Genomic DNA, 14,604 nt, shown 5'->3' on the forward strand with positions numbered 1-14,604 from the left:
TGGGTCGGACCAGGAGAGCAAGGGCCTATGGGAGGAGCTCTTTGGGAGCAGACAGCCCTCAGCTGTCTGGTTAAGTGAACTTAAAAGGTTTCCTTGGCAAGGCCAATTCTATAGTTGTGAAGGGCACTGAAGCCCCTTTAGCTTGGAGGCAGAATCTAGGATCAGCCAGGAGCCTTGAGCATCTGACATTACATTAGACAGCAGCTCTGCACCAGCCTGCATCCCTCACATACACATCCTCTCATCATTCCAGATAGCATAAGAGAATCGGGCAAACTGTTTTCTAACATCTGGAAAGGATCAATACCAACTTAAAAAGTCATGGGGGATGGCATGATGGGGGGTGGGGGAGATAAAAGATTGCTTTATAGTATTACTGGAATACACTTTTTTTTTTTTTTTTTAAGTTGCACCCTCAAATTCCATCCACAAAATATACATCACTGACCACAGGGAGGCCAGGCAGGAGAGGGTGAATACTGTAGTGGAAACTATCCCAGCTGATGAAAGAGTTATTCCAAATCCATGCCTCCAGACAGACCTGCAGAATCTTCATGTGTGATGGAGAAGACATTAAAGGATGGACAAACAAATACATATCATCTCCCCTCCACCCTTCAATTTGTCTTTATCAGGAGGTGTTCCACCCATGGACCTCAGGGCAATGCAAGCTGGCTCCAGGAAAGGACAGCATGTCCACCTCTGTCTGGAATTTGGCCACTGGGTCAGATCCATAAGCCCTTCTTAATAGCCATGTTATCACTTAATTTGCTTTTTATCCCAACTCTAAGAGTTTGCACTCGAGGTTCACCAAGTCTACTTACAGAGGTAGAAACAGAGACTATTCTAAGATGACCTTATGTCTGGAAATTTTTTCCTGCTTCCCATTTCTCTACCAAGGAGAGAGCAACATATACTCAATGGTGCATGTAGTTCATGGAATCTAGTTTTGTTGAACACAAATTTTTTTTTTTTTTTTTTTTTAAAAAACAACTCATTGAAATATAAGCCCAAGTACTTCTAGCCCTTCCCGTTGGCAACTCCTTACTCAAACCATCCCCGACGGAGGAAAATCAGTCCAGAGAGCAGAGGCTACATCAATTGCAAAGTTATATATATTATATTTTAAACTTTAAATACACACTGTCACTATAAAAACATACAAATAGATATGTGCTTCTTGGTCTGAATCAGAGTCTTTCAACAGTAGTGCTATTGACATTTTGGGCCAGATAATCCTTTGCTGTGAGGACTGCTCTGTACAATGTAAGGTGGTTAGAAGCACCCCTGGTATCTACTACTAGGTGCCTATAGCACCCCCTTCCCCAACTGTGACAACCCAATGTCCCCTCGAGGGCAAAATTGTCCCTGGTAGAGAACCACTCATCTAAATGATGTGACTATGTCTTGGGGAACGGCAGGGGTAGGATACCTCTCTAGGGTTTATTGAAAAGCCAAGGAAAGCCACTCAGTGTTTCAATTTCCCTATAACAAGCTATCATTTAATTCCTCTCTTTTTTTCTCAGCCATATTCTTTAACAAGCCTGGATCCTTTGATGTCATTGCGTAAGGGCAATACTTAGATCCTCTTTGAAAAGGAACAAAACTAGTAAATTCTACATAGAACAGAAGAGATTAGTCATCTGTGGGGAAAAGCAAGAGATTGTCTGTAAATGTGTGCCTGAAGCATTTGGTACCAGCCCAGTCTCCTCCAATCCAGTGATGTAGGAGGCAGGGCTGGAATGTAATTGTGGTTCAGTTCTTGGAAACCTAATTAACTGCATCATTACCCATTTGGAGACCAGTTGCATAAGCAAGGAGTTGTTCAGACATGGAACACAGGCGATCATTGGATTCAGGGAAGGACATGCCTTGGATATGTGGACTCTGGCTTAGGGTTTTCCTGGCATAGCCATGGATGAGAAAGGGTGCTTTGAGTTTTCTTAGCTGATTATCCTGAGATCCACACATATGTAGCAAACTTCTAAAAATGTGGCTCCTGAGTAGCTTGTCCATAGGACAAAGAGGCTTTGTCATCCATCAGTGTGACACAAGATGGCCCAGCTGAGTGGATTCTCAGATGACATAATGCAGTGTGAAGAGAATGGGAAGCCACACTTCCCAAAAAGTCTATCTAATCTCTACCATCAGATGCTGTGCCTCCTGTTTGCCTTCCCACATCAGCACTGGCCTCTAACCTAAGCTTATACAAAGCTAGAGGAGAGATGCCCCCAGACACGTGTGTATTCAAGAGTTGCTCTGGGTTGAAGTAGTGATTGTTGGGTTTTCTTGGTTATACTGACCATGGGCAAATATTATTCAGTGCACTTGAGCCCATGTTATCTTATTTGGTCTTCACAACAAGCCTGTGAGGAAGGCATCTCTAGTTTTACTTGACGGTTGAAGAAACTGAAGCTTAGAAAACTTGAGTGACTTCTTCAAGACCCAGCCCTTTTGGGCTCCAATTACCTTCTCCTTCTAAATATCAGAGCTACCTTCTAGATAATCTCATCTGGATGCTGTCTAGAGCCATTCTCTGACCCTAGTGTTCAGAGGTGGGCAGCTTTCAAAGCAATAAGAAAAGAGTTTGAAACTATTTTGAAAACTGTCTCAAATACATTGATAATTCAATCAGGAAATAGTTCCTGAGGGTCATGGGATAAAATGATAGTGTCATGGGATGTAATATATGTTAAGCATGGTCTCCATGCCTAAAGGATCATACAGCATCAGAGTTGAGAGGGACTGAGAAACTCCTTTCTGGTGGACACAAGAGAGATGCGAGTCTATCCAGGTAGAAAAGGAAAGACAGGGGCATATACGGAAGCATCATAAAGGAAAGACTACAGGATATAGTATGCGAGTGGAGGTGCAGAGAGAAGAACGTATCAGACTTCGGGCTGATGATGATACTATTGACAGAAACAAGGGGGACCAGAGAGGGCACTAGTGGCAGAGAGGTGAAAAGAAGGTGAATTTGTCTCTGAAGAACTGAAATTGGTGTCAAGAAACTGGAAACTCCAATTGAGAATTCCAAGAGCTGAGAAGAGAAGTTATATCCCCGAATCTTTTAAATAAGATCTCCAAGGGAGAGTCTTAGCATTAAGACCTGAACACCCATGACAGGGGTCTGTCATGCTCAACAGTTTTATTAGCCACTGAAATTAAGGTGGAGAAGGGACGTTTCTCACATCTACAGTCCATGCAAAGCTTAATGCCACAGATGGCAGAATCAACAGGTAAAATAACCAAAATAGCCAGAAAGAAGAACTGAAACTAACATGAAATTTATCAAGGATCAATGTAAAGTCCCACGTTTATGTTCAGGAAATCAACTGCACACCTATGGAATTAATAATAATATTGATATTAATAACTGCCATTTTAAAATTCAATAGTTACTGTGTGCCAGGATCACTATGTGTCAGTGCTTCACAAATTATTTAACCCTTTCAACAGCCATATGAGATCGATACCATTATTATCTCTGTCTTACTAGCTGAAGAAAAGAAACCGGAACCAGGGAGATTAAATAAATGTTCCTAAAGTTACACATATGTTAGTTTTACTGAAAAATACCATACTCTTTAACCAATAAGATAAGGATTGGAGAGGCTTGGCTTAACCACACTCATGCCCAAGACTCTTTGCATTTGTAAAAATAAATGATATGTGTGGGTGCTACAAAGAAAAACCCACAAGCACAGATGATGAGTTTCTGGGAGGTTATTAAAAGTATAAAAGTATAAAATTTCCTTTTCAAACGAGTTTCACTAAATTAAAAAGAACATAGTCAATATGATCAGAACAGAATTGTAAATTTTGAAATGTTTACCTAGAAGTGTAAACTTTTTATGATCATGGGAATGTTTACTGTGGAAGGATTGAGAACCCAGGTCTTAGCTGGATTTCTGATGGCATCATTATCTTATAAAATCCAGGAGAAATCATGGCTAAACATCAACTAAAAGATCTTAAGAGTTTATGAATTCCTACTAACAGAGGAACCTACTTCATGTAGTGTTCGATGGGAGAAAAAAAAGAGAGAATCTGTGCTCACACATTTCTGTGGTCACATGTAACTTAGCCGCCTTGCCTTCCTCAATTCTTCCACAGCATGAAGTCTCAGGGTGAATACTTATCCCCAACAGTGTTCAACTAGGAACCTTTGCTTTCTCCTTCATTTTGAGAATCCCTTGTCTCCTTCTAATCCTGTCTGCTCTCCTTCCTTGGTTAATTCTTCTTTTCTCTCCTCCTGGTCACTCCTTCTGCCTCCAGTTTCATTTCAGCCCTCGGAATATACCCCCTAGATCAGGGGCATCCCTTTTAGCCACCAGTGATGGATTCTCACTATCTTTCTATTTCTGTGGCTAAGAATTTAAGCAAAGTCTCATATAAACTTTGATAATCCTAAGAGTATAAATATAACTCTTCACTAATATTGTCATCCAGTGCCAAATAATTGCACAGCTAGGCAACCTTTTGAATTGGTGTTAACTAGTCGGGACAGAGGATATAAACCATAGGGATCAAGTATCTCATTTACCTATTTCTCACTCTCCCACATAATTACAGAAAAAGATTTAAGACTGTGCTTTAAGTTTATTGTGCTTACAATTCCATTTTTTTGAAAAGTTCCACGTTGACAGTGCACATTTTACCAAAACAGGCCAATTCTGTAAAAACAACAGAGTAAACAAGTGGAAGAAAACATTATTTCTGCCTAAGCAGATGAATGTAGTGTATGATTATCCACAATATAATTTTGCTTTTCTACCCCATAATCTCTGGTTGTAGATTACCTATGATTGCTCTGTGATCAAGCTGGACTTTGTCCCAGAGGGAGGGATCAACAAGAGATTTAGGTTCTTTGCTTTTCTTTATTTAAATTCCCATCTGAATTTCCTGAAAGAAGTTCTAAGACTTAGTATAGCTCCAGGTTATGGAATATCTCTGAGAAAGACCTTTAAAAACCCTCCTGTTCATTTGAGAGAAGCCCTACTAGCCGTTCTTTGTTAGTTTCTTTAGCAGGTCTTTCCTACCCCTCCTTCCCTTTCCTTTCTCACTGCTGTGCCCCAAATCCAGGCCTGCAACACTAGATGCTTGGGTTACTCTACGGCCCCCACCTACTGAGTATCCCTCCTCCAGTGTCCCTCCCCCTCCAGTGCTTCCTGACAGCCTCCCATAAGCTTGCTGGCGTGACATCTCTGACACTGTAACTCATTCTCAACCTTGTGCTTAGAGGCCTCACTGTCCTTGGTAATCTGGCCACACCTCATGTATCCAACCTTATCAGGAACTTCTAGTCCCACACGCCCTACTCTGTAGTTTCTGTTGGACAGAAAACTCTCATCATCCCACAATGGACCATCCTCAAGTCCAGCTCCAAGTGTCAGCTTCTGTATTTCCTCCCTCCCAGCACAATGCTTTCCCCCTACTTTTATCTTACTTGCCTCTCAAAGCCCAGCTCTTTTTTAAAAAAATTAAATTTATTGGGGTGACATTGGTGAATTAGATTATGTAGGTTTGAAGTGTACAAGTCTGTGGTTCATGATCTGTACATCAAACTACAAGGCTTCTGTGCAGCAAGAGAAACCACCAACAAAACAAAAAGGCAACCAACCGAACAGAAGATATTTTCGAACCCTAGCTCTTGAAGCAAGCATCTTCTCCGCGAAACCTTCCCCAGCTACTCTAATTCCTTTCTTACATTCAGTTGCTTGTTACTTCCATTGTTTTACCTTGCCCCTCCCATGAGGGTGTAGAAACTGGAGACCAAGGACTAGAATGAGGCACCTTCTTGTCCCCTGTGTGTGCAGATCAGACAGAAACACTCAACAACATGCCCTCAAAATGGCTGGCCTGGCGATGCTGCCTGCCGGCTCCAGATCAGGCCCATTTCAAATTCTCGTTTACCAGGCACCTTCAAGGCATAAGACCCACATTCTAACTATGAAGGGCTGTCCTTCTGCCAATGGCAGACTGAATTCTCTTAAATTTAGCCTCAAAAGCTCTAGTTCTCTAGCTCCTTGATATCTGTGATAACTTGCTACACATGTCATATCACCCGTGAAAAATTGAAATTCAAATGGTACTTGGAATATAAAACAGTCATTGAACATTTAAAAGTTTCAGTCTCCAAAAATCATGGCACCTTTGCAATGAAACAAAAAGAAGGCTTTCAAACTCAAAATTTGGGAAATTACCATTTCCATAGATCAAAGAAGCTTCTTGATTCTTGCCCTGTGTCATTCTGGTTTATTCTTTCTAAGTGGGCTTTTATAGATAATTGTTACACTGACATGAGGACATGAGAAAAACAGATCTGATCTTCCCAAAACACTTGTGATATATACCCACAGAATAAATAGGAGACAGTCAAACTGTAATGACTACAAATGATCACAACCCTTAACATTACATAGCAATCCATGATGAAATTGTTGAGAATCAGATTAGGCTTTTCTTTAGAAAAAGCTGGTTGTATTCAGACTCTGAAAGCTGACCTTTTGTAGAATCTAAACCTTTGGCATTTCTTTTTATTGTCTCTCTCTCTCCAGAGTTTTACACTTAATTATTGGCAGAAGCCAGCTAGAATAAGCCCGCTTATTCCTACATACTTCTTTAAAAATTCTGTCACTTCCCTATAGCAGTTGCCACCCACTGCCCTAGAATGAGCAAAGTATTCCAGGATTTCAGTTTTTCTGAGATGCCGTAAGATCATTGGAAAAAACATGAGGAGGAGAAAAAGAGGCATTGAAGGGGAAAAATCTTACCTCAACTTCTGACTGGCAGGGACAGTTATTTTATTAAGCTTGTCCATTCTTTTTGGTAATGATAACAGGCACAAATAACCGTCCAGTGGTAACGTCAGCAGTCCCCGGCCTTCCTAGGGAGTAGCATGGTAGACCTTTGATCTCAAGGGCACCAGTCACTTGAGTCTGATTTCCGAGAGTGCAGGCGGCTGGCAAACACCCTTGCACCAGGGAGAAGTAAAACTTGCTTGAACACATAGCCAAGTTTCATGTTTCTACATAATCATGTGATCTGGGTAGCCAGCCAGCTTGGCTGACTACTCCACATTGTGTAAACTTTAATAGTGAAACCTATTGGGCATGCAAATTTCTTTCCAGCTGCTTTCTTTTATAACCAGGTTTGTAACCAGGTCAGGGCAAGCTCTGGCTGGTCACTACTTCCTGTTGTCTCGAACACATCTAGTCCTGTTTTCAGCAGGTGTCACGCTGTCCCCAGCAGCTTCCCGGGCTCAAGCAAAAGCAGAATAATTAACTCCATCTGAAGGCTTCTTTGAAACTTTATGCTCATTTGCATAAAGTCATGGGTAAACTTTTCCACTTGAAGAGCCATGATATGAAAATGGCATTTTTATATTGTTCTGCTCGCCCCTTCCACCTCCCACATATTTCTAAAATAAATATCAGGGTTGGCAGAGACATAATGTACTCAGATAATAGTCTACTCGGAGCATTAGCGTTTTCCTTTCCTGCAGATCCACCTAGAATGGGATGGACAATTCTCTAGGCAAGGTGGGAACAGACAGGTGACCTGGAAAGAGGAGAGGCTCTCCATCGGAAGATGTGTGTCTTCCTTACAGGGTTGGTGGAGGCAGGAGTTATACTGGTTGCCAGATGCTTTCGAACAAAACCAGGATGTACCCGCAAGTCAGCTGAGAACAGATCTAACAGTCTCCCAGCAGCGCAATTCTGACAGCAGGCCATTTGGAAGTCCCCTGAAACGGGGTGCCACTCTCCTCACTGCCTTTGTCCCTTTCTGGTGTCATCCGCTGCTTGCTTTCATCCCCTCACCAGACCGAGTGATATGCAGACCGGGGAGCAGTAAGGGCACCCCAAGCACAGCAGGTGGGGCGGGGAGCAGGGAGGGGGGAGCACACCTGCAGGAGCTGACCCATCCGGAGAGGCTCGCTTTCCTTCTGGAAGACCTGCCTGTCCCTTTGACCTATTCTGAAAGCCTCCAATTTGTCTGTTATTTAGAAAGTAGAAGGCAGTTCAGGGTCAGGGAGGAAGGAAATGAGAGCTACTGTTCCTTTTAGACCTGGGCAAGCTTCCCTATAGCCAGCAGGAATGCCCTGCTCACCTTTGTAAGGTAGGTGCGCATTTCCCACATTTATCCAGGTGACCAGTTCTCTCCCGAGTCTGAAGATTACACAGAAGGGACGAAATAGAGGGCTTCCAGGTACCTCTGCTGTTACAGTCCCAAGATAGAGCGCAAGAGACAAAAGAGAGGCGATGGGGGGGGGGGGGGGGAAGCAGCGGCAATGGCACAGGTGGGAGCAGCAGATGGATTTTGTCCCTCCTGTGCCTCTCCTTTGCACAGAGATTCTGCATTTCTCCAGGTACATCTTGATTAGTCACATTCGTGTACTGCATCTGCATTTCTCGTTCAACCAGATGTTCAAGAGCTGAAGCCTCAGAGCTGTTGAAGGGTGGGGCCCTTCTGCTTGGCCAAGCCACTGAATTGGCCAGGCCAGCAAGAGGGCAGACAATTTTCGGGAGAAAAATGTGAACTCTTGCCAACTCCCATCATTTATTTTCCCCAAACTAGGAGCTCAGGTGTTTTGCAACGTATCCTGAAGGAGCTCTAGACCTCAGCCCATCCTCTTCCCAGAGTTGCTGGCTGAAACCAGTAGTCTAGGGTGATTAAGGCACGTGTAATGTCATCAAGGGCCAGAGAAGCCAAGCTCCACTGAACGAGGTGATGGTCATCAGCCTGACCCTGCTGCGTTACTGGGAAGGGCACCCCATCGGCCGCTTGACTTTTCTCTCAGCCAACAACTCTGCTCAGCACCTGGACAGGCAACTTCTTATTTCCCCAGAGAAAAAGACCAAGGGCAAGAGTTACACTTCTGCTTTTTCTTTTTACAGCCACTTGCCTTTCTTCTTTTTACTGTATTTAGTCTGACATGATGAAAATGAGAGTCTGCTTTTCCAGGCTGGACATTTTGCCCCATGCGGTGTGTAGCGTGACAGCCACAGTGTTCCAGCCTGCCCCGACCACTCAGCAGGTGTCGCCGGCTTCCCAAGAAGGTCAGCCGCAAGCACGGAAGCTGAAGACCCCAAGTCTTAGCTGATACTTTCAAGAGGAATGAAGTCACGAAACATGGTTTCCACACCCCATGGGGAGCAACATACCGTGGTAAACAGCTCAGTCTCTATCTACGCGGCACAGTGTAGAAATTAGTTAAGCACTAGATTCACAGATGAAAAATGGATAATTCCAACCTTAAAGAAAACTGAGAACTCCTGTACACTGCCAATAACTATAAGTAGGTGCAATGACATACATACCTGTGACACAGCATGGGTCATAGACATAACTGAGCACGAAGAGTATTCCTTGTACGCCAATGTTGTGTGCAAGAATTGTCATTGAGGCACCATTTCTAATAGAAAATAAAACAACACTGGAAATAACCCAATTTCCCATCAACAAGAGAATGAATGCATTCTTTGTGGCATATCCACGCAATGGAGTACTATTCAACAGTGAAAAAGAGTGAACTACAATCGCATTAGTATGGATAAATAACAAAAATAATTTAAGCTATAAAGACAAGTTAAAGAAGATCATATAGCATGATTCCAGTTATATTAAGATTAAAGACATGTAAAACTAACTAATATATAATTTAGGATGCATGCATATATGGTCAAACCAAGGGAGGGAACAATAAATATAAAATTCAGGAGAATGGTTACCAGGGAGTAGGATTGGCGTGACGGGGCGTAAAGGTAATGCCAGTGTCCTATTTCTTAAGTTGAGTGGTGGGTATATAGGTCCCTACTGTATGTATTAAATATTTAACAAAAACAAATGAAAAAAGATCTGGACTAGAATCATGGTGCAAAGCCAGGACAGCCTGCCTCAGTCTTAGCTGGCTTTGCAAGATGGTGAAGCTTGAGAACAAGACAGATTATAGTGAAGCTTGGAGTTAAGCCCCAACCAGCCCTGATTGCTCTTGGGCTCTTTTTCTTGCACCTATTAATGATAACAAAAAGCAGCATGCTTATTGAATGCTTTCGTGTCCATGTGTTATGATGACATTCATTTTACAGGTGAAGAAACTGATTTGTAGAGCCCAAAGTTGTGCAACTCATCAAAGGAAGAGCTGGGATTCAAACCCAAGCCTGTTTCCATAGTCTAAGCTGCTGATCACAGGGTTTTACCACTGCAAGAGAGATTTGTGATTCAGTATCCTGGCATCAAGGAACCAACTTAACCACATGACCTTAAGTCTCCCTGACCTCAGTTTCTCACCATTAAGGACAGAAAAGGGGATTCAAGGAAGCCTCAAGCTCCTTCTGACTTGGCACCTGGACACTGGGCCATGTGCACCAGAAATTGAATTCCACCAGTGGAAACACTCTCAGTTTCTAGAAGAGAAGGCTCTGATTATCCATACTAGATTGCTTCCCAAAGTGGGGCTAGGTATGTGGCAGTTTACAGAGCCTTGGAAGTAGTCTGAGTCCTCACTGGAATTGGGAAATAAGCCATGGTTTACCCTCTGTGCCCTGCCACCCACCTGCTGATGGCTTTTCTCTTGCCAGGTCTGGTTTAGCAAACTGCTAAAAAAAGTAGGCAAGGTGAGGCACTGGTGCTAATGCAGTGTGGCAGTAAGCCTCACAACTCTATGAGGGGGTATTATCATCCGCATATTATGATGTGAAGCCTGAACCTCAGAAAGGTGACATAACTTACCAGAGGCCATTTGTCTTCCTGACCACTAAGCCAGGGCTCGTAACCCCCATACCATCATTCACTCTATCTCTCTTGTGCTGGCCCCTTTCTTGGGGTGTGGGTGTGGGTGGGAGGTGCGTCCTGCAGGTACAGTGGCCCTGGCAGCTTTCTGACACATGCAGGCCAAAGTAGCAGTAGCTGGCTGTTTGTCAGACCCGGCCTGGTTAACTGGCCAGTGCCAGCTAAAGGCGCAGATGGAGGAGGGAGCCTGGGTAAGCCAGTGAAAAAAACAGCAGAAGAGGCCAAGGAAAGGCAGAGAGAGAGAAAAGGAAGTGTGGCAGATGTTGGTAGCAGTCCGTCTGTTCTCCTTTGTGGGGAGCTGGGGGACAGGAAGGGAGTAAGAAGGAAGAAGGGCGCACATCTGTGACTCGAGCAAACGGGCAAAGGCTAGAGCTCAAGACTTCACTTTCTGTGAGACAAATCAGTTCCCTGTTTTATCTATTCAGTAAACTCAATATTTTACATATCAAATTAGCCTGGAGTGTAGCCTCTGTATAATTAGGAGAATAGCTTAGAAGAAAACAGCCTCTTTGTATTAGTCCAAGTCCCTGGTCGGTGAGAACATTACAATAGCCAGTAGTCAGGAGGGACAATTCCTGGCCTGTGTGTCATCTTCACCTTCTCCCTTCTCTTCTGTCCTCAGAGTCAATCTGCCAACAAAATTCTCCTTTGTAATATTTCCACCTTCGCCCTGCTCTCACTCCAGCCTCGGCCCTCACCTGGATCACTGTTCAGCCTCCTGCTACTTTTCTGTAGCCAGATCCACCCCCGTTCTCATTCCCAGGCCTCGTTCACAGCTACTGACTCTTCTTAAGGATTTCGGAGGCTTTTTCTTTCTTCTAGAGTCAAGCATGAATGTCATTCATGTACCTATGTGACTGTGTCTCACCTTGAGGATACATCATATTCCTCACTGTTGTCTGTGTCTGTGAGTTTTTCTTTTCTTCATCCTTTCGCCTTTTTCACCCAGCCCCCCAACCCCCTCCCCTCTGACAGCTGTCAGTCTGCTCTCTGGATCTATGAGCCTGCTTCTATTTTGTTTGTTGGTTTATACTGTTCGTTAGATTCCACATATAGGTGAAATCATATATACTTGTCTTCCTCTGACTGGCTTATTTCACTTAGCATAATGCTCTCCAGGTCAACCCGCGCTGTCACAAAACCTAAGATTTCCTTTTTTTTTTATGGCTGAGTAGTAATCCATTGTGACTGTACCAAGGCTTTTTTATCCACTCATGCACTGATGGGCACTTGGGCTGCTTCCAAATCTGGACTATTGTAAATAACACTGCAATGAACATAGGGATGCATATATTCTTTCGAATTAGTGTTTTGGATTTCTTTAGGTATAGCCTCAGAAGTGAAATATATATTCCCACAGTGGCTGCACCAATATGCAATTCCACCAACAGTGCATGAGGGTTCCCTTTACTCCACATCTTCACCAGCACTTATTTTTGTTGATTGATTGATGACAGCCATTCTGACAGGTGTGAGGTGATATCTCATTGTGGTTTTAATTTGCATTTCTCAGGTGATTAAATTGAGTATCTTTTCATATGTCTATTGCCCATTTGCATGTCCTCTGTGGAGAAGTGTCTGTTCAGGTCCTTTGCCCATTTTAAAATGTGATTGTTTGGTTTTTTGGTGTTGAGTTGTATATGTTCTTTTTAAATTTTTGATATTAACCCCCTCTCTGATGTATCATTGGTGAATATGTTCTCCCATTCAGTGGGTTGTGTTTTCATTTTGTTGATGGTTTCCTTTGCTGTGCAACACCTTTTTAGTTTGATGTAGTCTCATTTGTTTATTTTTTCCTTTGTTTCCCCTTGCATGAGGAGATATATCAGAAAAAAATATAGCTATGAAAAATGTTTGATGCCTTGCAGGTATGGCTCAGTGGTTGAGCCTTGACCCATGCACCAGGAGGTTGCTGGTTCGATTTTCTGTCAGGGCACATGCCCAGGTTTTGGGCTCCATCCCCAGCAGGGGGCATGCAGGAAGCAGACTGATGTTGATGTTTCTCTCTCATCCAGGTTTCCATCTCTCTCTCTCCCTCTCCCTTCCTCACTCTCTAAAATCAATAAAAACATATTTTTAAAAAATGTTTGAAATTTTACTGCTTATATTTTCTTCTAGGAGTTTTATGGTTTTAAAAACAGCAAAAAAAAATTAACTCTAGTATGTAAGTAACTTTACAATTCAATTCCATTTTTATTTTTTACTTTTATATAAATGCTATGTTAGATGTAAAAGTTCTTTAAAAGATTATTTTAAAGTCCATCTACCTACTCCTAAGTGTTCCTTAAAAAAAATCCATAGTAATATTGATAAATAGGGGCCAAGTAAGTGCAAACTATGTGGAACGGAGATTTTGAATTTTTTAAAAATCTGGTGAGGTTTAAAAACTTTTCAAAACATCTATATAATTCCCTTAACACCTGTTTTGGCAAAACTCTAATTCTGTTTGAAAGGGTGCTTTTTAAAAAAATGTTATCTTTGAAGAATGCATAAGTGTGTGTGGGATGGGGGAGAACCCATATCCAAATACCTTTATAAAGCAAGTTGTTAAGATTTGCAAAGCTATTGACCACTGAATATGCTGCCCCTAATAGAATGCTGCCTTTAAGTATGCTAGAAAACGGAGAATGGAAATGAGGTAGCAAGAAGCAATGAAAGACTGAAGATAATGAAGGTAGGTCAGTAGGGAATATTTTTAAATCCCCCTCCTCTTTCCTGTAATAGTTCAGAAAACTCAGCCAGTATCATCTGTAAGGAAAATACCTTGGAAAAAGCAAGGACTCGGAAATAGAAGAATGTAAGGGGAATACAAGAAGATGGGCAGGGAAGATTGTGGGGGAAGTATCCCAAGGGAGGAAGAACTACAAATGAATGAAACCAGGCCTCCTTTATGTGGATCTTCTTTCCATGTTTTCTATGAGGTCGTTAGAATTAAATTTGATTTATAAATAGGCCTGAAGGGATATGGAGCTAGATAATTGAGTTGTTTCATCATTGACTAGGCTTTATGCCCTTTAGGATTTTGATAAGAAAATCTCACATAAGGTAAAGTTTGCTTCTTTACCTGTGCATCTGAGACTCATACACCACTGAAGCGAAGCTCAACTTACTTGATCTGTATTAAGGGCTATATGTGGATTGTGAAAGGTTATTCATTTAACTGACCCTTTTCCAATCAACTTTACTTAGACTCAATCTTGAGAATTATCTGCAGGGCTCACAATCCTGGTAGTGAACAAGGAAGGGTCAAGGGGCTGGAGGAAGGGCATTTATTTTAAGGATATCCCAGACACTCCAATTACTTTTGGATTGAGGATGACCTTGGTTTAGGTTACGGTGCCAAATCTATGTACCCTACAAGTGAGAACTGGATCTCTTTTCTCTTCACAAAGCAAAGTAACCTCAACGGTGAAACTCAAGTTACTTGGAGTACACAGAGCTTAAATTGGATAGCCACTGAACACCGAAGATGCCTTTGTCAATATCCATCTCCAAAGCAGTTCACAGTTAAGCCACAGTGACTAACAAAATAGGCTAGATTTGCCTGTGGAACGTTATCCTAAATGTTTAGTGCAGAGAGACAGAAAGATGGCAATAAAGTTTAACAAATGCTAAAGGCTGGCCCATAAAGGAAGGTGTGTGGGCTCAAGTAATGTCCCTGGAAAAGTTGAAGGTGGCAGAGCCTGTTGTAGTAATTATGCCCTTGAAGTAATAACGTACACCCAATTTGAGTAGGTAGAATTTGTTAATGTAAGAAAAATGAGAGGAAATTTATATAGTTTGTAATGAGTCGGAAGTATTGGAATAAAG

The 14,604-nt window shown here is 42.4% G+C and overlaps 1 protein-coding gene across 1 annotated transcript in view; it reads right to left on the minus strand.

Annotated features, from left to right (window-relative positions):
* BLNK (B cell linker) overlaps nucleotides 1-6,939 on the minus strand; it is a 58,942-nt gene extending 52,003 nt beyond the window's left edge. Inside the window, exon 1 of the mRNA XM_016219984.2 lies at nucleotides 6,777-6,939. Within this exon, the coding sequence (XP_016075470.2) occupies nucleotides 6,777-6,823 (47 nt within the window). The 5' untranslated portion in view covers nucleotides 6,824-6,939. The remainder of the gene's footprint in view (nucleotides 1-6,776) is intronic.
* Between the last annotated feature and the right edge of the window lie 7,665 nt (nucleotides 6,940-14,604).

Source organism: Miniopterus natalensis, chromosome 14 (assembly GCF_054644295.1).
Source record: "Miniopterus natalensis isolate mMinNat1 chromosome 14, mMinNat1.hap1, whole genome shotgun sequence".
NCBI classification, from domain to species: Eukaryota; Metazoa; Chordata; class Mammalia; order Chiroptera; family Miniopteridae; genus Miniopterus; species Miniopterus natalensis.